General features: G+C 38.0%; 1 protein-coding gene across 12 annotated transcripts in view; it reads left to right on the plus strand.

Annotated features, from left to right (window-relative positions):
- FBXW7 (F-box and WD repeat domain containing 7) overlaps positions 1-24,813 on the plus strand; it is a 230,246-nt gene that overhangs the window by 124,227 nt on the left and 81,206 nt on the right. For 10 of the 12 annotated variants that reach the window (XM_055549478.1, XM_055549477.1, XM_055549476.1 and 7 more), the window contains 2 exons: positions 9,434-9,483; positions 10,126-10,686. The exons of 1 other annotated variant lie outside the window; for it this stretch is intronic. In XM_055549478.1, the coding sequence (XP_055405453.1) occupies positions 10,195-10,686 (492 nt within the window). In that variant the 5' untranslated portion in view covers positions 9,434-9,483; positions 10,126-10,194. Of the gene's footprint in view, positions 1-9,433; positions 9,484-10,125; positions 10,687-24,813 lie in introns of those variants that run through there. One more of the 12 variants, XM_055549486.1, reaches the window with a different exon arrangement.

Raw genomic sequence — 24,813 nt, forward strand, 5'->3', positions numbered from 1 at the left:
CAAAACCATTAGAGACTGAAGAGTGTGAAATCTGCAGCCATTCTTCATCTTCAGAGTATTACTATAAAACAAACTCTATTCTTCTGTTGTCTTAAAAGGACTCCTTTCAGCTCACATACCCTGTTGAGAACTTTTCCTTAGCTAAGCCACTGGATTTCTTCACATAGCAGATGATATTCTTTAAATATTCTAGAGTGAAATGGCCTTTGTTTAATGAAGATAACCATTTTGTGGTGTCTTCCAGAACATTTTTATATCATCCTAAGTGTTTTTGACAACAGTACATGAATACCTTCTGTGTGAGGTCAGGTTCCCCAGAGAAACAGATGTGCAGGGAGTCTCATCCAGACAGTTAGCTGTTGGGGCATTCCTGCCATGCGCCGTCGTTTGTTTGCTGGGGAAGCCTAGAGGAAGCATGGCAGGTATTACTGTTAGAGTGGATTCCAGGATGAAGTAGCTGAGGGCTGTGGAGCAGCTCTGCTCCCATAGCAGATTCTGTTGAAGGGGTATCTGAGCAGTGGCCCCCACACCCTGAATATCCGTGTGGGCTCTGACACCTTCCTGCCTTCTTTTCCACTGTATGGATCCCTCCTCAGCCTTCTTGGTCAGGCTCTTTCCTCCCACCATCCCCCACACACACCTGACTCCACTTTATGGCTTTAGAATTGAATTGCTCAGGGGAGAGGATAGTAGAAGGAAGTTGAGAGGGCAAGCCATTCAGATTTTCTAAATCTGCAACTGACTAGAATACAGTTCCATTCACTGAGAGAAAACAGGAAGAGGATCTAAGAATTCTGAGAGTGTACAGGAATTTGGGTTTTAAAATAATGAATTTGGGGCAACTGTGGGATATCTTGATATAGCTAGTGGACTCAGTGTAGGAGTTTGGCTGGAGAGAGTGGAGTTGGTTGTCATTAACTTCTGTGTGATACTTAAAACCCAAGGTTGCAAAGAAATTTCAGAGAAGGTAGGACCTGGCAGTGGAGAACAAAGGTGCTGCCTGGGGAACAATACCAAGGAAAGGATGATCTCAAGGGAAACTAAGAGGCATGAGAGTTGTAAAGAGAGGGGAAGTCATTGACAGTCATGTAAAAAGCTACAAAAAGGGTAAAAGACCCAGTGGGATTTGGCAACAAGTTTGAAATTCAGTTTCAGTTTAGTAAACCCAGATTGCAGATGTAGTGGAGTTGAATGGGGATGAGGAATTAAATGTGGCCAAACAAAACTATGTACTGTAAGTTAAATAACATACAAAAAGTAGATATTGTCATGTGAACTGAGAAATAGTTAGGCATCCTTTCTAGTAAAGATGCATGTGATTGATGAGGCGTGTGAATTTAAAATGTTCAGTTCAGAATCCTAAAACTTAACGAATACTGGCTGCTTATATGAATACTTGTATGATGTGCCCTGTGTTGTTAATCTACAGCACTGAGAATCTGTTCAGCCCATTTTGCAGTCCCTAAAACACTTTCACTTTTAAGCTGCACATATGATTTCCCAGTTGGCTGCACTATGTGAGATGTGGAACTAGAAATACTCAACAAATTATGTGTTTTTGAAGTAGTAATCTTTTTAGTCACACATTTTTTATAGCATGTGCTGAAAAGAGCAAAAAAATTGATAAAGGTAAAAATTATTTTTATGACTTAGAGGATGATAATTTATAAAAAATATTAAGGTTTTAGATTTATATCCTCTCAATTTCAAGAGTACTGTAAGCGCTTGTTCAGTACAGATCACAACTTTAAAAACTGTGTTTTAAATAATTGGTACTTTTTTGTATCTGGCTTGTAGGTCTTCTTTAATGAGGAAAAATTGCTCAGCACATGGCTGGCTTTAACAAGATTTAATAACTATTTACTCAATAAATGTGTTGAGGACCTACTAAGCCAAGCATTTTTGTAGGTCCTGAAAATACTGGTGAAAAAGGCAAGTCTCTTTCCTTATGTAGCTTAAATTCTAGTGGGAGGAGACAGATAATATAGGAAGAAATTAATGGATAGATTGATGGGCACTGTATATAACAGACAATATTCCAGTGTGTTGATACAGTACTGTGGAGAAGAATGAAGCAGGGCAAAGGGGAAGGGGGAATAATGTGATGCAAGGGAGTGAAAAATACTAGCAAAGTAATGCTCAAAATTCTCCAAGCCAGGCTTCAACGATACGCGAACCGTGAACTTCCAGATGTTCAAGCTGGATTTAGAAAAGGCAGAGGAACCAGAGATCAAATTACCAACATCCGTTGGATCTTCAAAAAAGCAAGAGAGTTCCAGAAAACATCTACTTCTGCTTTATTGACTACATCAAAGCCTTTGACTGTGGGATCACAACAAACTGTGGAAAATTCTGAAAGAGATGGGAATACCAGACCACCTGACCTGCTCTTGAGAAACCTGTATGCAGGTCAGGAAGCAACAGTTAGAACTGGACATGGAACAACAGACTGGTTCCAAATCAGGAAAGGAGTATGTCAAGGCGGTATATTGTCACCCTACTAATTTAACCTATATACAGAGTACATCATGAGAAATGCCAGCCTGGATGAAGCACAAGCTGGAATCAAGATTGCTGGGAGAAATATCAATAACCTCAGATATGCAGATGACACCACCCTTATGGCAGAAAGCGAAGAAGAACTAAAGGGCCTCTTGATGAAAGTGAAAGAGGAGAGTGAAAAAGTTGGCTTAAAACTCAACATCAGAAAGCGAAGATCATGGCATCCAGTCCAATCACTTCATGGCAAATAGATGGGGAAACAATGGAATGTATAAGACACTTTATTGTTTTGGGCTCCAAAATCACTGCAGATGGTGACTGCAGTCATGAAATTAAAAGGCACTTGCTCCTTGGAAAAAAAGCTATGACCAACCTAGATAGAATATTAAAAAGTAAAGACATTACTTTGCCAACAAAGGTCCGGCTATGGTTTTTCAGTAGTCATGTATGGTTGTGAGAGTTGGACTGTAAAGAAAGTTGAGTGCTGAAGAATTGATGCTTTTGAACTGTGGTGTTGGAGAAGACTCTTTCGAGTCCCTTGGACTGCAAGGAAATCCAACCAGTCCATCCTAAGGGAAATCAGTCTTGAGTGTTCATTGGAAGGACTGATGCTGAAGCTGAAACTCCAATACTTTGGCCACCTGATGTGAAGAACTGACTCATTGGAAAAGACTCTGAGGCTGGGCAAGATTGAAGGCAGGAGATGGGGCTGACAGAGGGTGAAATGGTTGGATGACATCACTGACTTGATGGACATGAATTGGAGTAATGGGAGTTGGTGATGGACAGGGAAACCTGGCGTGCTGCAGTCCATGGGGTTGCAAAGAGTTGGGCACGACTTAGCAACTGAACCGAAGGAAATGAGTATTTAAAATAAGATTATTAGGAAAAGTGAGTTTATTAAAGGTTGTTTGAAAAGAGTCCTAAAGAAAATAATGGAAAGAACCATGCAGATATGTCAGGGAGAGCATTCAGGCAGAAGCTTTATCCAGTGCAGAAACTCTGAGGTAGCAGCATATTTTCCTCTTTAAGAAAGAGCAGGGACAGAAAGAGTGCAGCAAAGTGAAAAAGAGAATAGCAGAATATGAGCTCAGAGTGATGGGATGGCATATATCATACAGGCAACAATTAAAAATAACTTTCATTGTGAGTGAGATGGGAAGCTCTTGGTGGATTTTGAGTAGCAGAGTGATACTAAGTAAGTGGTATTTAGTATGTTTTCCAGATACTTACTTTTAATCAGTTTGAGCATAGTGATTAATAATAAATATTAATTTATCATATAGAGAGTTCAAAATATGAAGTTGGAGTTTTACTAAGTGGTGTGGTCAGAGAAGAAATCTTGGTGATTAGGGAGTCTCTTTTAGGATTCAGGGACAAACCAAACCTGCTTACAGAAAGCGATTCCAAGCTTTGATGATGAGTACAATTTGGTTGATTTTCCTGCCATCTATGTCTTAAAACTTCTTAAATGACTGCAGATCAATCATAGTGGTTTCTGAAAATGTTAGCATTGCACAGTCGTTTGGAGACGTTGGCAAATTTCTTAGATCACCCACTGTACGTCAGGTAACCAGTATTCCTCAGTGACTCCTGTGATTTCAAAGTTAGTCTTTGCCTGGGAATCTTCTTTGGAGGCTCACAACTCTAATTCCCTCTGAGATAGGCTCTCAGAGCTCACTTTAACAGCTATACTGTGTCTGCTTTATAACTCCTTTAGGCAGCCTAATATAAACAGTTCAAATGGTTATGAATAATCAAACGTCTTTTGTGAAACAGTGTTCATAAGCAACTGTTAAAAGTTCATGAGAAACTTTAAAAACAAAAAACACTGAAATTAGGTCTGAAGTGCTGTTAAATTAACCAGCTATAATCACTAAAAGTCACCTATATTTTTTGGAACTTGGGGAAAGTCAGAGTATTTCTCTTTTATCTCAGTAACCTAATTATTGAATTTTTTTGAATAGCAGTTATCATAATCGGTTCAGTTCAGTTGCTCAGTCACGTCCGACTCTTTGCAACCCCATGGACTGAAAAATACCAGGCTTCCTTGTCCATCACCAAGTCCCGGAGCTTGTTCAAACTCATGTCCATTAAGTCCGTGATGCCATCCAACCATCTCATCCTCTGTCATCCCCTTCTCTTCCCGCCTTCAATCTTTCCCAGCATCAGGGTCTTTTCCAGTGAGTCATTTCTTCGCATCAGGTGGCCAAAGTATTGGAGTTTCAGCTTCAGCATCGGTCCTTCCAATGAATATTCAGGACTGATCTCCTTTAGGATTGACTGGTTGGATCTCCTTGCAGTCCAAGGGATTCTCAAGAGTCTTCTCCAACACCACAGTTCAAAAGCATCAATTTTTCAGTGCTCAGCTTTCTTTATAGTCCAACTCTCGCATCCATACATGACTGCTGGAAAAACCGTAGCTTTGACGAGCATCACTTCCTTTAGATGCCCTTAGTTCAGGCCTCTCTGGACTTTCCTGTTGCCAGGAGAAGCCTGTGCTCCCCATTTGATAGGAGGAGAAGTGGTACCCCTGCTCCCTTTTCTGTCTCCATCCATTATTTTACACAAAGTCTTAATATGGGCTATCTGCTCTTTTGATTCCTATGTGAAAAATTTAGTGATGAATACCTATATTGAGCTTTTAATTTCTTTGGTCATTTATCCTTTGTAGTTTACCAGAACCATAGCAAGAAATAAGTAATGCTGTGGCTTCTTCACAGGTAGATATCTCAGAATACTATGTGGCTCTTGAATCACAATCGGTGTACTATCTACAGGATTTAGATACAGTACGTAAATCCAGCCTCATTATTTGAAGGTTCTTCATTTGTGAATTTGCCTACTCATTAAAATTTATTTGTAGCACCAAAATTCAGTACTTATGGTACTTTCACAGGAATTTGTAGATGTTTGCATGCATAGAGTGGCAAAGTATTTGAGTCACCTTCATGGACTTTCCCATCTGAGGTTGAACAAGGTGACATTCTGCTTTCTTGTTTCAGCTTTCATATCCTAAACAAGTGTCCATTTCATGGTCTGTTTAGTGAAATATTTTTCACTACAAGCTTGCCGTGCTTGTTATGGTGACTTTGCTGTTTAAGATGATCCCTACGCTGCTTTGAGGTCCTGCCTGGTGTTGTGATGTGCCTTATGGAGAGCATACCTGTTAGATAAGCTTCATTCAGGCTTGAGTTCATAGTCCTGTTGACTGACTTCAGTGTTAATGAATGTATTATATATTATTAATGAATAGCATGACTTGAGAAATACACATAGGAAAAGATTATGTATTGATCAGTTGGCAAAAACGTGACTAGAGGCTTGCAGGAACTTAGTCTTGTATTTCTGTTGGAAACACTTGTTTGGTATTTATGACAACTTTATAGAACACAATTACTGTGAATAATAAAATTTAATTAAGCATAGTGATTTATAGAGACTTCAGGTTTAACCATTTCATCATTCCTTCTCTCTGAAACCATTGTTTTAGATTTGTTTAAATACATGCATAAAGAGTTGTATTGTAAAATTTAATTTTACCATAGGTTCAGGTTAAAAGTCATTGATTGACATTTTTAAACATTATCCTCTAGAAAATTAGGGGCTTCCCAGGTCACTCATTGGTAAAAATTGCACCCGCCAGTACAGGAGATGCAAGAGATGCACATTTAATCCCTGGGTTGGGAAGATCCCCTGGAGAAAGTAATGAGAACCGACTCCAGTATTCTTGACTGGAAAGTTCCCTGGACAGAGGAGTCTGGCAGACTACAGTCCATCGAGTTGCAAAGAGTTGGACACGACTGAGCACACATGCTCTAGAAAATTAATCTGTGCCTGGAATATATATACTGAGTGCTCAGTGAGTGTTTTAGAGTGATAATCTTCTAGCACTGTAGTGATTCCGGTTTTGGAGAAGAGGCCAGTGTCAGTGTCAGGACTTGGGCATATTTAGTTATGCAGACTGAGGCACATGAAAGAAAGCCCAGTTGAATGTCACCTTCTGGTTCCTGCTTTGCTGGGGTCGCACAGACTCGGACACGACCGAAGCGACTTGGCAGCAGCAGCAGCTTGAAGCTAGCAAACTTGAAAAATACTGAATCTCTTTGAACTTTTTCACTTTGTCTGTGAAGTGAGGAGCGTTTTCAATTTAAAATTTCCATGATTTTCTTTTATCAGTATTATTCTTGACCTTAAATCATTTCCAGTCTCATCATGCTCAGTTGTCAAAAAAAATCATGCAATTTAATGTCAAAATATATTAGCCATCAGAGTTTGTTTTATCGACCTCAAGTTCAGTCTCACTGGTTATTGGTAAAAATGTAAGTCATGTATTTGATATATCTTGACATCATATACTGGTAAGATTCAGAAATAAAAGAACACTCTTAAAGTTTACATATTTTTTTTTTAGGGCATAGGATTCTGTTTGTTGGTGGTTGTGTTACATATGACACAAGTGTCCTAAATCATACAGAAATTTTCTCTAAAAAAGTTTAAAATTAGAATTTTGAAAAGCAAAAACATGCTTTTATTAATACCCCATTTATGAACATTTCCTGTATGGCAGTTTTCAAGTTTTAGATTATGGGTGCTTAAGTTTGTTTTTTTTTAATAAACTATTTTAACTATCTTTAAAATTTTTCCCCCTTAAAAGTGTTTAATAGTTGATTCTGATTTCCTATTAGTTATTAGATATTTATTATTTTAATTTGGTCATTGGTTTATTTAATAGATTATTATTAGAAAGAATGAATTTCCTAAAATACTGTTTTTTAAAATTAATACCAACAGAAAGTGAAATTTTTTTCTCTTAATTTCTATATATTTATTACTGTTTTCTACTCTCAAAATGAGTCAGAAAAATCCAACCCAATAAAATTTGATGCATAAAAATTTTTATGTAAATCTATTAATTGGATATTTTCAGTCTCTTTAGATATTCTAGAATTCTTGTAATTTGACTTTCCACTTTGTTATTACATATTTTTTATTGACTTTTCTTTAAATCTGATTCTTCTACTTGGATATACCATTATTGATCTATAAGAATCGGTATTACTTTGAAATCTGTTTACATGCCTCAGTGTAAATATGCGGCAGTAATTTTTACTGGCTTAACACGTTTATTCTCTGTTCTCAATATAACACTCAAGTTATACGACGATAGTCGTTTGTGTTGTCGTTCATAATTGAGAAGTGTTCTTTGTTGACCAATACTGATACTATTTGAGAAATGCCAGTTATAAACTTTCTATTTGTTGATAGGTAAACTGCTTACCAACAGTCTCCTCTCTTCTTTACACACATTCTTTATGATTTGTTTTATGACCTTTGTTCTCTCTCTCTCTTTTTTTATTTTGGTAAGTTGTTCTTAATACGTCATTTAACCTGTTTCAATCTTGTGAAAATACGCCTGTTAGGTTGGGTGCACAAAGAGCGACTTTTTGGAACTTGTGTTACACCAGGCAGTGTCGCTTACCTCACGTTGTTCTGTGCATCAGTATCCAAGTAAAAAATGTTCTTGTTAGTGTTAGGAGAGCTAAACTTTAGACACAGTTACTAGAGCAAGAGTTTGATTCTAGCTTTGAAGAAAACCTGTGTATAGCAGATTTACCGTTAATACACAGAGGTACTGCATGTGTGCGTGCAGGTGAATGTGTGCGTGTATTTTTCATTTTTATGTTATTTTTAATCTGACTTCCTTCCAACTGTTCCCACATTAAGAAATATGGTGAAAGAGATAAATTTAAAGTATTTAATTAATACTATTTTGCTTTCCCAGTCTCTTAATTCTACTTTTATCAGTATCAGACTTCAACTAATAGAAACTGCTTCTATAGTAGTGACTTGCGTGTTACTGAATGCAGTGGTCAGTTCTTTGTCGTCGTCCTACTTCATCCATCAGCCATTCTTGTCATCATTTACTTCCTCCTGCTGGGTAAGCTTTCTCAACTTGGCTTCACCAGTACCACTCTTTCTTGGTTTTCCTACTTAGTCATCTTTGCTGGCTATTCCTCTTCTTTTAGGATGATGGAGTGTCTCAGGGGTCCATCTTTAAAGCTCTTTCTTTATTTGAACTTCTAGTGTAATTAAAATTCAAGAATTTTTCCCCCAACTGTAGCTTATTTCTTAGAAATGATTATAGAAAAGAAAATGAAATACTGGTGTTTTAAAACTATCTTTTGGACTTTCTTGACCCCATCTTAAAGCTTGCAGTGAGACCTGTGGAGCTTTGGGGGAGTGACCATCTATTGGCAAGGACTGGGAAAGTGGATAAGGCTGTTTTATTTCAAGATCATTGTAACATAAAGTAGTTACTCTTGGGACATGATAGAAAATGAATATTGTATTTCCTTCTCTTGAAACCCTTAAAGATATTTTTTAAAGGAATTGTATATGAACTTGTGTAGCGTGCTGGCATTATTTTCTGTAACCTCAATTATGTCCATGTAGATATTTGCAAAGGATGAAATCTAAGAAGGAACGTTATGAAACGATTCTATATCAGATCAAATTTTAAAGCCACTGTTTAAAGCATAAAAGTAAACATACTTGATACATAAAATTTGAGAAATACAGTAAAAATTGAGTTAAAGCACCTATCATACCACTGCCTAAATGCAGTTTATATTTTGAAATATTGTTTTCAATCTAGTCATTATGCAGTTTAAAAATCATTCTGTGATCGTATAGTGTCCTGCGTTTTGCCCTTCACATAGTATAACATCCATGTTTTCACAACTTTTTTTATGAGCAACATGTTTAGAGGTATTTAGTTTAGATATACTAAACATATCCCATCTCATGGGCTCCTTTGTCTTGAACATTTGGGTTTTGATTCTTTTAATTTGCATTTATGTTTATTTTTGTTTTTTGTGGATAAAGCTGCAGTGAGTATCCTCTGCATCACTTTTTTTTTCTGTTTTAGGAATACTTCCTTAGGATAGATTGCCAGAAGTGGAGTGACTGGGTCAGAGGGTATGAACTTATGAATTTTTTTTTTTCTTTTCTTTTCTTTGAAATAAACTTTTTAATTTATTTGCTGTCTGGTTGATTTATATTCATTATGAAAAACAAAAATCATAGTGATTATATTTGGTAACTCAGAAAACTGTCTAAAGGCAAACTTCTGTGATCAGAAAAGTTTGGGAAATTCCTAAGGTTTAAAAAAAAAAAAAAAAAGCCTTTTAATCTTGGTTTATCTCAGCATTTCCTGTTCTTAACTGAGCATTGAATAGGTTTTTTCTGATATACTTTTTAACATTTTGTGGAAGTTTGGTGAAGGGTATAGTTTATGAGCTACTGATCTAAAATTTAAGAATATTTTGTTGGTTAGATTGTGTTGTGTTGGTCAAAGCAAATAAACTATAAACCTTCGTTCTAAAATTATTTTTAAAAGGAGATTAAAATAAAGCTATTTACTATATGACTTTTGTGTATCTTTATAAAGTCTCATAACTTTTTAAAGTTTCTATTGATTTCAAAAGAACATCTTAATGTCTGCATGGCATCTAATCTTTTTACAATCTGTATTAAAATTTGGAGTACAGACATACAACATGAAAGTAGAAGATCATGTAGATTTAAAAACCTTTCTTCCCCCCTCATTTTTCTCTACAGAATGTGAAAACCTTTGCATCTTCTGATAGCCTAGCCAAGGTCCAAGAAGTAGCAAGCTGGCTTTTGGAAATGAATCAGGAACTGCTCTCTGTGGGCAGCAAAAGACGACGCACTGGAGGCTCTCTGAGAGGTAACCCTTCCTCAAGCCAGGCCGATGAGGAGCAGATGAACCGTGTGCTGGAGGAGGAGCAGCCCAGACACCAGGAGGAGGAGCACGCGGCGAGGAATGGGGAAGTCGTGGGAGCGGAGCCTAGGCCTGGAGACCAGAACGATCCCCAGCAAGGGCAGCTGGAAGAGAACAACAACCGGTTTATTTCCGTAGATGAGGACTCCTCTGGAAACCAGGAAGAACAAGAGGAAGATGAAGAACATGCTGGTGAACAAGATGAGGAGGATGAAGAGGAAGAGGAAATGGACCAGGAGAGCGATGACTTTGATCAGTCTGATGACAGCAGCAGGGAAGATGAACACACACATAGGAACAGTGTCACAAACTCTAATAGTATCGTGGACCTGCCTACTCACCAGCTCTCCTCCCCGTTCTATACAAAGACAGCAAAAGTGAGTACCTTCAGTCTGCTCTTCGCCTGAGAAGTTTTACATATCCGTGTTAATTGTGGTGAAACTTTCCTCACAGTCTTTGTATCTTTGCAAAATTAATATTCGGTTGTGTAGTAATAAAATGAACCAGTTTTTCTTTTTTTTTTTTTAACAGAAGATATTAGAAATCCTGGTAATGGGACGGTATTATTAAATGGAGAGAAGGCTCCTATTACTATGAAAAATCATTAATACCAAATTTCATCATCAATTTTGTCCCCGGGACAGGGGTTAATAGGGTGTGTGCAGTGGAGAGGGTTGGAGTGAAACATGATTTGTGTGGATCAAGTAGTGAAGGTCTCATTTACCAAGTGCAGCTGGTCTGATGGGCTGTGTACTCACAGGCCTTACCCCACGGCACAAGTTACCAGAAGTTACGTCAAATTAGTTTTCTTATTATGGTGATTATTAAGGTATATTCTTTGTAAACAGTTTTCTCTTTGTTATGTAAACAAGATGAAATTGCTGTTTGAATATTAGTATTTGGTTATTGAGGAAATCTGAGTATTTTCAAAAGTTAAAATACTTTAGACACCAGCATGTTTAAGATTATGAAACGTGTTTTCTGCATTATAAAACAGTAAGAATGTATGGTGCTATCTTCGCTACTCTTCTTCTTCTAGTTATTTTATTAAAATGAAAACATTTCGGAACCCCAGAGGAATTGGGTTTTTTCTTGACTCCATGTTAGTTGAGCACTCCATTTGCTTCTCCACACAGTTTGAATACTAACCATAGGGTAACTACACCATTTTGGTTGGCATTTGACTGTGACAAATAGGAGATAATATGAAGATACACTTAGATTCCCAACTTTCTGTCAAGTTTCTGCCAGTTTCCCTTGCTTATAGTTTTCCTTTCCTTTTCTGGGAGATAGCTCTGTTGTATCTGCCTCCTTATCCCACTTAGTTGGTGGTAGCTCATGAAATTAATCATAGACATGTTTTATAAGGTGGACATTTATACTCCTGTCTAAACTGGAGGAATCCTATCAATTCAGGGACTTAACTAATCTAGTGCTGAGGAGAACAATTCCATTTTATACAGTCCTTGGAGGCTGTGCCAGTTAGAGACTGGATACACTCCTACTATCCACAACTATCGCTGCTTCCCAGCGTTATCCTTGCTGCATAGGCAGGGAGCTGCTGTCTGAGGGCAAGGGGCAAGTGTTTGGGAAGCTGCAGTAAATCAGGAATTGCCAGTGCCAATTCTTTGCCATGGCATATGGACTTATTTCCTCAAAACATTCCTGGGTATATCACTTAAAATTGCGGGCAGGGACTGTGGAGAGAAAGCAGCATTTCTCTCACTTCCCAGTCTTTCTGTTATATTCCCTTTCCCCCATCAAATTATAGTCAAAATGAAATGATACAGTGTTTGGGCTTTGCTTCAAAATAATACCAAAGGGAAGAAAAAGAAGGAGGGTATAGATTGGCCATGAGTGGCTAATTGTTGAAGCTGGTTTACAGGGACGTGGAGTTCGTGGCTGTTCTACGTAGTTTACAAAGTATGTTTAAAGTTTTCTGTAATAAAAATTAAGTTGTAAAGACTATGAATACATACACACCCAAAGTTGAAAATAGAAGTTTTCTTTACGTACCTTGGTCTTATTGACTAGCTCCTAAGTCAACAAAGTGCTGACTTCTCTTCTGCATTGAATTTTATTTTCTCTATATTTTGGTGCTGTTGAATTTACAGGAAATTCAATAAGACATCATGTGCATTTTGCTGGAGTTAGAATTTATCTTAATCAATATTTTAGGGAGTGTTGCTATCTAATGGTCTATATAAAGAGGAGAGAAACTAAGAAGAATTATACTCAGAATGAATGAGGTATGTAGCATAACTTCTATCCTGTTTTTCCCCTCAGGCTTCTTCGCTTATAGATCTTTATGTTTGCATGCTTTCTGGTTCTTTATTATTTAAAAATTAGATAAAAATCATGAATATCCATATAGAATAGACTGTGAGTTAAACATATCTTTGGAAAGGAGCATTTTAACTCAATATTGTACTTATTTTACAGACATTAAAAATAAATATTGACTGAAGTAGTTTATTCTCACACTCTTACTTGCTTACTTTTAAATTTTATTTCGCCCATAAACAACATGCAAACAGATTTAACATCATCCTCTTTAACCTGACTTGACCAGCAATGAAGTAGCTTAGACACGTAAATGCTTTCATTGCTATATCATTTTTGCTTCGCCTTGTGAATTTTAAACTCTTTCTAAAATATGTTTATCCCTAATTTCCCTAGCTCGTCTGCAGGTTTACATTCTGTTTAGTTGGTTTGACCTAAGAAGGAACTGGCTTCAGCTGGTGGTTTTCATGCCTCTTACCACCCCTGTCTCAAGGTGTTGGAGTGGGGCTTTGGCTTGAACACTGCTAACGCAGCTCCACCTTGCTGGTAAGGCCCAGATCTTTCAGAGTGCAGTTTGCTCAGTTCATGTCCCCATCTCTGGATCTCTCTTCCTTGAGGTTACCGTCTTAAAAGAGGGAGTTTATGTACATCACCTTCTGAGGATTCAGTTGGAGGAAGAGGGGTTTAGTATTTAATTGCATTATCTTATTTAAGAAAGAAGTTTAATCAAAGCTAAGCCTTTGTCAACAATGCACAGCTATCAATGAGTTCTGCTGCATTTTAAATGAAAAACTAGAAAAGCAGCTGGACGAAACATACCCTTGTCCCAAAGGAGAAGCCATCATAATGTTCAGTAGGAGAGCTTGCAGCACACAGATCTGATGGGTGCTTTATCTCTCCCTCCCTTCAAGATAAAACGGTAAACAGAGCTCGAGATATGTCTCATACAGAACTCAAGTCTGTTTCCCCTTATAACTCTTTAGTTGTGAGTACAAATCATTGTGTTGTACGCACAGGGCCACAGGAGTGACAGCAGTAGGGCTAGATGTGATTGTGTGTATATGAGAGAGAGTGTGTCTCTGTGTGTGTAACATGCTTTTGATATGCCATTCATTTTTAGGTCATTTGCCTTCATAAATATGGCAAGAAAAATGTAAAACTATTTGATTGCCAGGACAGAGGTACCCTTCTACAAAGTAGGATGTCAGTCTGAAATTAGCTTCTTTCCCATTTTGTTTGTTCTTGAAACACTTCTTCAAGATCATTCCCAACACTTTTTTTTTAAACAACATTTTAAAAGCATCACCTAGTACTATGTTGCTTCAAAAGAAAATATCAGTCACCCATGTGTATAAATCCTTTAAATATAGTAAATAGGGGAAAACTCTCATTATTTCAAAATTATTTTTGAGCAGCTCTTAATTACTGATTATTATAAACATGACACTTTAAACACATTATAACACAAGACACTTTTACAGATATTACCCTAAGCCACGGTTTCTTTGAAATCTTCTTAAACCATGACTTCAGAGAAGAGATGTAATAGTTATTTTAAGAATTCCATTACAGTTTTACCCAGCGTATCTTTCAAATGTTTTTTTGTGTGTGTGTGGTGGGGAGCAGTTTCTTAAACATAACCTTTGGACCACTAGACTAACTTATTTGTCATACCTGAACATGCTATATGTATACAAATATGATATTAATGAGAAAAGCCATTTTTGGTGCTTCATTGCATTGATTTTTTGAAAGCATGATGGAAACTATCAAAACTCCTGGGACAATCTGTTTTCTGCCTAGTCACCAAAGATTTATTCTAATGGGGCCCTATATCCATAATATAAGTTAAAAATTCCAGACTTTCATAATGTTAAAAGTCAAGGGTAGTAGCAGTCAAGAATTGGTGTTTATTATGTCCATATTGTGTGCAAGTTTCTATGACAGTTATGTCAAAATTTCACTGTGTAAGTGGCAAGAGATTTTAAGTCGGATTTGCCTAATTAAAAAAAAAGCCCTTTTCTTTCCATGTGCTATGCTGACTCCTATGGTAGAATTTGGCAAACATTATGAAACAAGATTTTCAGAATACAAATCTGTTTAGGTTCTAGACTCTGGAGTGTGGTAACTTTCTAATACCATATCACATTTTAAATCAACAGAGCTGTCCTTTAGAGAGTGCAGATTGCTTAGTTAGGTGCTTTCCTTTGTGATATTTAATGAGTATTAAACTTAGGAGGACTCAAGGCTAAATTTGTAACAGGAAGAAGTGACAGTTTGAAGCTGATAACATACCAGTCTCTCTGGAGTCCATCAAATGTGCTTCTTAATTAAAGGGGTTGTGTGCTATTTCTGTAAATTTTGTTAGTCTACTTGTAAATTCTAAATTCAACTTGGTAGGAATAGGAATGCCAGGTAGGAATGCCCAACTCTTCTCTGGGTCAACAGCCTTACCATATTTTTAAAAAACAAGAACTCATTTTCTGAAGAGATGTCTAGCCCATACAAAAGACTCCTTTCCCATATTTAAGGTAGAGTATCAAGTCATTTTCTACTAAAATGAAAAGCAAATAAGATTACCATCAGACCAGGTCTCGTACCCTCCTGACCTTTTGTGAACAGAGCTACATTTGAGCACTGCTTCATGCTTCTCCCGTGCCTGTCATAGTGCCTTCTGTTTGTTCTCACCTCTAATCTGCCTTTTCCCCGTCCTGATTGTTAGATTTCTCCTGGTAGTGAAGCAGTGGTGTGTGTGTCTGTGTTGCCCCCTCCATGTGGCATGTGGGATCTTAACTCCCCAACCAGGGATCAAACCTGAGTCGTGCCCTGCAATGGAATCCCAGAGTCTTAACCACTGGACCACCAGGGAAGTCTCTAAGCAGATTATTTTTCAGTTCTTTCCCCCTCAAATAAGATGTAACTGTTTTGAATACATATATATCTACATCTATCTATCTATCTATCTTCAAAGAAGCAGTATGTCTAGTGTCTAGGGGCCTGAGAATTTTCTTGTCTCTAGGTTCTAAACAGTAGGGAGCTAGGCACAAGGATCACTAGCCAGTCAGGGAATCAGAATTACAGTTTTGTTTCTAGTCCAACATCTTCCAACTACTCCCTTGAGCCAGAGTAAGTGGCAAACTTTGTAGGACAGTGTGGCTAACACCTGAAATCTAATAGGGCTCTGAATTCTCCTGTATTTAGGGAGAGTTCTAGAAAACAATGACCACATCAGGAAGTCCCTGACCTTGTCTTCATGTAAGACAAAGAACCGAATTTCAAATTCTGTTCGTTGGAGAGAGGTCCAGAGGACAGGTATATTGAATAACATATACTGGGAAACAGCCCAGCAAATAGCCATGCCTCCTCCATTTGTGCAGGATGACAGACTGGAAAACATTCACTCAGCCCGGTTTATAATCCGGTTTTGAATGTGTGGAGAGGATGGTGAAAGCGGACAGAAGGGGGCACACCGGAGGAGCTGAGTTTCCCCTACCATAGTGGAGTGAAAAGAGCTTTTCAGACTTGAACTGCAGTTCTGGTTTTGCTACTCATTATATGGCCTTAAATATGCAATCTCATTGAACTGTTTGCTTTATCTGCAAAACAAGACTATAACACCTACTTCACATGTGTTTTTGTAAGGACTGAGTGAAATGATTTACATGAGGCAAGCAGTGTAGTGCCTGGGACACGCAGGTCATTTGCAGATGTAAGCCTGCAACCTCATTTTGTCCGTCTGTCTGTCATCCCTCATCCCTGATCTCTCAGAATACACTTCATTCTGCCACGCAAGATACCAATCTGTGTGCTTTTTATGACCTTTAGTATTCAGTTATCATATCACCCTCTAGTGGAAAAAGTGATTAATAGAGAAACAGATAAATGCTTTTAAAAGGATATGCAGGAAGAGTGGGAACATACTATAATAAGCTGGGCCCATCTCTAATAAAAATAGAACCCATTTCCCAGTGGATGCTTTTCACAGCTCTTCCTAATTGATAAGTATGTATCATTTCCTTCTACTAGAATTTGTCAGTTTCTCTAAATTTTCTTCTTCTCAAACATCTGTATACTTAAATGCTTTGTGAATTTTGCAACTGGATGCCAAAATGAACTTTATGGTCAGTTTCTGACTAATTCCTCTTGCTATGCTATGCTGTGCTATGCTAAGTCACTTCAGTCGTGTCCGACTCTGTGCGACCCCAGAGACGGCAGCCCACTAGGCTCCCCCGTCCCTGGGATTCTCCAGGCAAGGACACTGGAATGGGTTGCCATTTCCTTCTCCAATGCATGAAAGTGAAAAGTGAAAGTGAAGTCGCTCAGTCGTGTCCGACCCTCAGCAACCCCATGGACTGCAGCCTTCCAGGCTCCTCCATCCATGGAATTTTCCAGGCAAGAGTACTGGAGTGTGGTGCCATTGCCTTCTCCTCTTTGTGCAATTTTAAAAATACTTATTAACATTGTTTTAAACTATAATAGCTCTAAATGCTGATTATATTTAAATCTGTATCCTATTTGCTGAAAATAATTAATTAATTATTGATTTTAATTGTAGACCAAAATGAATCTCCCCACGGAATGGAGAATTTAAAAAACTTTTGATAGTGTTCCATTGATTTGTACTTTATGCAAATGATAAACTTCTCTGCTGCTGCTGCTGCTAAGTCGCTTCAGTCGTGTCTGACTCTGTGCGACCCCATAGCCGGCAGCCCACCAGGCTCCCCTGTCCCTGGGATTCTCCAGGCAAGGACACTGGAGTGGGTTGCCATTTCCTTCTCCAATGCATGAAAGTGAAAAGCGAAAGTGAAGTCACTCAGTTGTGTCCAACTCTAGTGACCCCATGGACTGTAGCCTGCCAGGCTCCTCCGTCCATGGGATTTTCTAGGCAAAAGTACTGGAGTGGGGTGCCATTGCCTTCTCCGAAACTTCTCTGAGGTATGCACAAATACCACAGATAGTTATACTTAAAATGTTCCTGAGGCAGGTTATTTTATATGCATTTAATTAAAATGAATGATCTTTATTAATGTTTTTGTTGGTGATAGGGAAGACGGTATGAAGAGGTTAACGGGATTCTGTTTTTACTTTGGTAGGTAACTCCAAAATTATGTCTCAAGGGCCCATTATTCACCTAGGCCTCAGTCCTGCATTTCTAGCTGCGTGTTGGACACTGTCACCTGAGTGGTCCTCTGAAAACTAAAACTACTATTTCTTTCTTCCTACCAACTTCTTATTTTCCTCTTCAGATTTTCTGGTCTCTTAACATCCCAGCCTTCTATTCATTGGGTGAAAAAATTGTTTGACTTGTTCTTATTATCTAATTCTGTGGATCTGTGAAGAGTTTAAGACATTTGAACACTTGATCTTCCTTTTTCTTATCCCCAGGCATTTGTAGGATAAAAATTGAAGAATCAGGTTTAAAAATCTCAAGAGCATCTTTACTTAATGTTTCTGTTTGCCACCAAGCTATAATGCCGTGTCCTTGACAAGTGTTTTGGCAATATGAATGATTGGATGAATTAAAAAAACATAATTTTCTTTTTGGCTGTGCTGGTCTTCATTGATGCATGGATCTTTCTGTAGTTGCGGTGACAGGGGCTTCTCTTCATTGTGGTGCATGGGCTTTTTGCTATGGTGGCTTCTCTTGTTGCAGAGCGTGGGCTCTAAGGCACGCGGGCTTGGTAGCTGCAGCCTCAGGCTCGGGAGCACAGGCTCAACAGTTGTGGCACATGAGCCTAGTTAGTTGCTGTGTGGCATTTGGGATCTTCCCAGATCAGGGATCAAACCCGTGTCTTCTGCACTGGCAGGCTGTCTCTTTACCACTGAGCCCCCAGGGAAGTCCTGACTGGGTGAATTTTCAAAAATCAGTTTTTAGTTCTGTATGGATCAGTAACCTCAATCTAAATATCTGGTTCTCGGTTTCCCACTGATGAAGCCAAATCCATAGGTGAACATTTGAAGATTTTTGCAATCTTACCAATTTCTTTCTACTTGATTACATCTCCATTTCTCCCCATGCCTTTAATGAACTCTAGCCAGATTTTCAGAATCCAGGCCGAATTCTGTCTCTATCTTTACACCTTTCTAGAACTAGAAAATTCAATTCCTTGAACCCATTATTTGCTCTCTACATTATGCAGTTCATTTGGTGTTATTATCTTGCAACTTTTGGGGTCAGTGTTGTCTTGAGTTGACATTTGCTTCTTTTATTTTTTGAACAGTAGAAATTTGATGTATTTGTCTCTAGTGCTGATTCATGTTGAACATTGAAATTTCATAAATTGTAATTTGAGCAATTCTCATTTCACCTCTTAAGATGTACCCAAATTAAAGTATAAATTATAAATAAGCATGCCATTTAAGTTTAGCTTAAGACTCAGATATTCAATATGAAGATAGTTACATTGAAGAATATTGTAGTTTTCAATTACATTTAGCAGTTAACTAATATTGCAGTTAGCAATTGAGTCCCCTGAGAATTTAAGAACCATGTTGCAAAGATGCAGAAATCAATTGAAGGTAACTCATACAGTCATTAAAAATCATGTTTTTAAAGGAAATTAAATAACAGGAAACTTTATAGAAATCAATTGACGGTAACTCATACAGTCATTAAAAATCATGTTTTTAAAGGAAATTAAATAACAGGAAACTTTATAAATATATTTACTAAAATATAGAACTCAAAGCTATGTATATAATATGATTCTAACTGTGAAACAAACATATAGTAATCTATATATGCATGGGAAAAGGTCAGAAAGAATTAAATCAAATGTTAGAAATTATCTCTGAATGTGGTTGAATTATTTTTATTTTTTCTTATATAGTTTTCAGAATTTCCCAAGCTTCTTACAACAGACATATATTACTATTATTTATTGGGAGAAAAACTATATCTACTAGAAACCAGTTGTTATTCTACTTAGTTTTTTCAGATAGCTTCCATAATGTATAATGCGCCAATGGAAGACTGGATGGAAAGACATCTCTCACAAGGAAGGACATTATGTAGTTTATTCATGAAAATGCAGCTGAATATAGTGGGGAGGAAAACTAAAACTGCCACTAGTTTCAGACGACATGTTATGTAGAAAACCCTTGAGACTCGACTAAAAAAACGTTTAGAATAAATGAATTCAGTAACATTGCAGAATAGAGGATCACTGCACAAAATCTCTTGCATTTTTATGTGCTAATACTGAAATATCAGAGTAGTGAAGAAAACCATCATTTTTTGCAGTTGTATCAAAAAGAATAAAATACCTAGAAATTAACCAAGGAAGTGAAAGACGTGAATACTGAAAAGTACAAAATGTTAATGAAAGAAATTGAAGACAAATACAAAGGTACTCTGTGCTAATGAGTTGGAAGAATATTGTTAAAGTGTCTGAACTATTGGAAGCAATCTACTAATTCAGTGCAGTTCCTAACAAAATTCAAATGGCATTATCCACAGAAATAGAACAAACAATCCTAAAATTTGTATAGAACCACAAGAGACACTGAATAGTCAAAGCAATCTTGAGAAAGAAGAACAGAGGTGGAAATGTCACACACCCTGATTTCAAACTAATTCTTCACATCTCTAGGACTCAGGTGCTACGTTGGCAATTCGCTATGGTCATCTTATCACATTATTAGAGGAGTAGTAGTTAGGATGATAAATGGCACCCCATTCCAGTACTCTTGCCTGGAAAATCCCATGGACAGAGGGGCCTGGTGGGCTGAAGTCCATGGGGTTGCTAAGGGTCGGACACAACTGAGCGACTTCACTTTCACGCATTGGAGAAGGAAATGGCAACCCACTCCAGTGTTCTTGCCTGGAGAATCCCAGGGATGGGGGAGCCTGTGGTCTGCCGTCTATGAGGTCACGCAGAGTCGGAAATGACTGAAGTGACTTAGCAGTTAGGATGATGGTATCTTTGTTTTTAAGACATTTGTTTAATATATGGTTTCTTCAGAGAGTTACTTAGAATACCCCTTGACAGCACGTTTGGTTCTCCCTGAAGCATGCATCTCATCTTGCATTTAAGATGAAGCAATTTCAGAGACTGTCTTTTAAAATACAAGGCTAAACTGCTTTCCCAGGAAGTCACCGGTGCTTTTCCTCCCCTCTCCTATTCCCAGTGCCTCATTTCTTCAAACTGATAAATACGCAGTCTTAATCCCCTGTGAGTCTGCTGCTTTACTCTGACTCTTGTCCTGAATCTCGGTCCCATCTGTGACATGTCTTCAGGGAAAGACAGTTTCTATGTGTGTCGTTGCCTCGGCTGCTGTGATGAATGTCTGCCATCCGTAAATTATGATAAGAGAAAACCAAGTTGGATGAATTATAGAAGTAGAATACAGAGAAAAGAAAATGCTATTAGAGAATTTGGATTAGTTGTGTTCTAAATATCTACCTAATTTGTAGTCATGACACTATTATTTTGATTCTTCTTTGAAAATGTCCTTAAATTTAATACTGTTTAGTTTTAATTGAGAGGCATTGTTTCTTCTCTGTTTAAGATTGGAATTTTTGGGAGGAAAGGGGCTATTTTTATGTCTGATTTATGGAAAAATCTTTGAAAACATTTCACAATTCTTTCAGAATCTTTTGGATAGTCTAAACATAAATGATAGTTCAAAAGAAAGCATGTAGAAATAAAGCCACAGAAAATAAAACCTGTTTGGATTTTTGTAGAAGTCATACATTAACATGTTTAGTATACTTAGTAAATCAGAGAAAGTATTTTTTTTTTACTATGAAATGTCATATATAAGAGTTAAGAATTCATCTGTTTCTTCATTGAACACTAGAGGGCCATATGGTACCTTATTACTGCTTTTAATGTGTTTAAATACTTAGCAGGTGCTTTTTATCTTACACTTTGTGTTCTAGTACACTATTTCTTGCTCAGAATTAGAAATTAATATTTGAAGTAGTTGTGTGCAGTGTCATATAATATGTGAGATACCTAGTGTTCCCTTTCTTTTTTTAACCAGAAGCTATCATATATTCATTTTGCTATTTTAAAACAACAGTGATAACAAAAAGTGAACAGAGAGTGAGCCTTGGGATGACAATACATATGTGCCCAAACTTACTGTGCTTTGGGAATATGTGTATGTTTTTTGAAAAGCTCTCAAATATCTGCAGTTAAGTGTATTAACAACAAAAGTCCTATCACTGTTGCTCAGGGCATCCTCACTGTAGATGTGAGAAAAGAATGATCCCTCTGAAAGGCTATCTTTCTTGTTCAGATTTCCTCTTTTGTTAACATAGAAGGTAATATTCTTGCACATAGCCTGATCATCCTGAACTAAAGAATATTTGAGCAGATGATTCTTCTTCCTTAATTTCTTTTAGTCACTTGGGGTGAAGAAATAAGAAATATGATCTGCAGTTCCTAGACAGGTGGTATGAATGAGTGAACAAAGTCCTGACTGAGCCTGTAGGATTGTTCATGTTCTTATGAACTGCAGGACACGTGCCTGCCCTAAAAGGTACTAACATTTCAGTTAGAAAAGAAAAGCATTGTGGGCTCCAAAAAACACTGACCTTGAGTCACATTTGACCTCCAAATTGCTATTAACTTTGATAGCTTTTAAAAAGGAAATTCAACATCTTAAATGTAAAGTATAGACTTGGTTAAATTTTTATTGCTCCCTCAGACATACTTTAGAGAACACTTTAAACTATTCTTTGGCATTGCCTTTCTTAGGGATTGGAATGAAAACTGACCTTTTCCAGTCCTGTGGCCACTACTGAGTTTTCCAAATTTGCTGGCATATTGGGTGCAGCACTTTCACAGCATCATCTTTTAGGATTTAAAATAGCTCACCTGGAATTCCATCACTCCACTAGCTTTGTTTGTAGTGATGCTTCCTAAGGTCCACTTGACTTTGTATTCCAGGATGTCTGGCTCTAGGTGAGTGATCACACCATTGTGATTATCTGGGTCGTGGAGATATTTTTTGTACAGTTCCTCTGTGTGTTCTTGCTACCTCTTCTTAATATCTTCTGCTTCTGTTAGGTCCATACCATTTCTGTCATTTATCGAGCCCATCTTTCATGAAATGTTCCCTTGGTATCTCTGATTTTCTTGAAGAGATCTCTAGTCCTTCCCATTCTATTGTTTTCCTCTATTTCTTTGCGTTGATCACTGAGGAAGGCTTTTTTTTATCTCTCCTTGCTATTCTTTGGAACTCTGCATTGAAATGGGTATATCTTTACTTTTCCCCTTTGCCTTTCGCGTCTCTTCTTTTCACAGCTATTTGTAAGACCTCCTCAGACGGCCATTTTGCTGTTTTGCATTTCTTTTTCTTGGGGATGGTCTTGCTTCCTGTCTCCTATACAATGTCACAAACCTCCGTCCATAGTTCATCAGGCACTCTGTCAATCAGATCTAGTCTCTTAAGTCTATTTCTCACTTCCACTGTATAATCATAAGGGATTTGATTAAGGTCATACTTGAATGGTCCATGGAGTTGCAAACAGTCGGACACGACTGAGCAACTTCACTGAATGGTCTAGTGGTTTTCCCTACTTTCTTCAATTTAAATCTGAATTTGGCAATAAGGAGTTCATGATGTGAGCCACAGTCTGCTCCCGGTCTTGTGTTTGCTGACTGCATAGAGATTCTCCATCTTTGGCTGCAAAGAATATAATCAGTCTGATTTCGGTGTTGACCATCTATCTGGTGATGTCCACGTGTAGAGTCTTTTCTTGTGTCGTTGGAAGACGGTGTTTGCTGTGACCAAAGTCATAGCAAAGTAATGGTCGAAGTTCTCCAAGCCAGGCTTCAACAATACATGAACTGTGAACTTCCAGATGTTCAAGCTGGTTTTGGAAAAGGCAGAGGAACCAGAGATCAAATTGCCAACATCCACTGGATCATCAAAAAATCAAGAGAGTTCCAGAAACATCTATATCTGCTTTATTGACTATGCCAAAGCCTTTGAGTATGTGGATCACAATAAACTGTGGAAATTTCTGAAAGAGATGGGAATACCAGACCACCTGACCTGCCTCTTGAGAAATCTGTGTGCAGGTCAGGAAGCAACAGTTAGAACTGGACATGGAACAACAGACTGGTTCCAAATAGGAAAAGGAGTACTTCAAGGCTGTATATTGTCACCCTGCTTATTTAACTTCTATGCAGAGTACATCATGAGAAATGCTTGGCTGGAAGAAGCACAAGCTGGAATCAAGATTGCTGGGAGAAACATCAATAACCTCAGATATGCAGATGACACCACCCTTATGGCAGAAAGTGAAGAAGAACTAAAGAGCCTCTTGATGAAAGTCAAAGAGGAGAGTGAAAAAGTTTGCTTAAAACTCAACATTCAGAAAACTAAGATCATGGCATCTGGTCCCATCACTTCATGGCAAATAGATGGGGAAACAGTGACAGACTTTATTTTTGGGGCTCCAAAGTCACTGCAGATGGTAACTGCAGCCATGAAATAAAAAGATGCTTAATCCTTGGAAGGAAAGTTATGACCAACCTAGACAGAGTATTAAAAAGCAGAGACATTCCTTTGCCAACAGAGGTCCATCTAGTCAAGGCTATCATGTTTCCAGTGGTCATGTATGGATGTGAGAGTTGGACTATAAAGAAAGCTGAGCACTGAAGAATTGATGCTTTTGAACTGTGGTGTTGGAGAAGACTCTTGAAAGTCCCTTCGAGTGCAAGGAGATCTAACCAGTCCATCCTAAAGGAAATCAGTCCTGAATGTTCATTGGAAGAAATGATGCTGAAGCTGAAATTCCAATACTTTGGCCACCTGATGCCAAGAACTGACTCATTGGAAAAGACCCTGATGCTGGGAAAGATTGAAGGCGGGAGGAGAAGGGGACGAAAGAGAATAAGATGGTTGGATAGCATCACCAAGTCAATGGACATGAGTTTGAGTCATCTCTGGGAGTTGGTGATGGACAGGGAGGCCTTGCGTGCTGCAGTCCATGGGGTCGCAGAGTCGGACACAACTGAATGACTGAACTGAACTGTCACTATTAATTTCTATATTATATTTGGAGTGAAAAATAAGAGTATTTTCTCTTCAGCTACTATTGATGCTTCCCTTTTTGTATTGGAAGATTAGTGTGAACTCGGGAAATACAGTGTTTACCTCCTCATAGCTCCATTGGTAAGGAATCTGCCTGCAATGCAGGAGACCCTGGTTCGATTCCTGGGTCGGGAAGATCATCTGGAGAAGGGATAGACTACCCACTC

The sequence above is a fragment of the Bubalus kerabau genome, chromosome 16 (genome assembly GCF_029407905.1).
Source record: "Bubalus kerabau isolate K-KA32 ecotype Philippines breed swamp buffalo chromosome 16, PCC_UOA_SB_1v2, whole genome shotgun sequence".
Classification (NCBI taxonomy): Eukaryota; Metazoa; Chordata; class Mammalia; order Artiodactyla; family Bovidae; genus Bubalus; species Bubalus kerabau.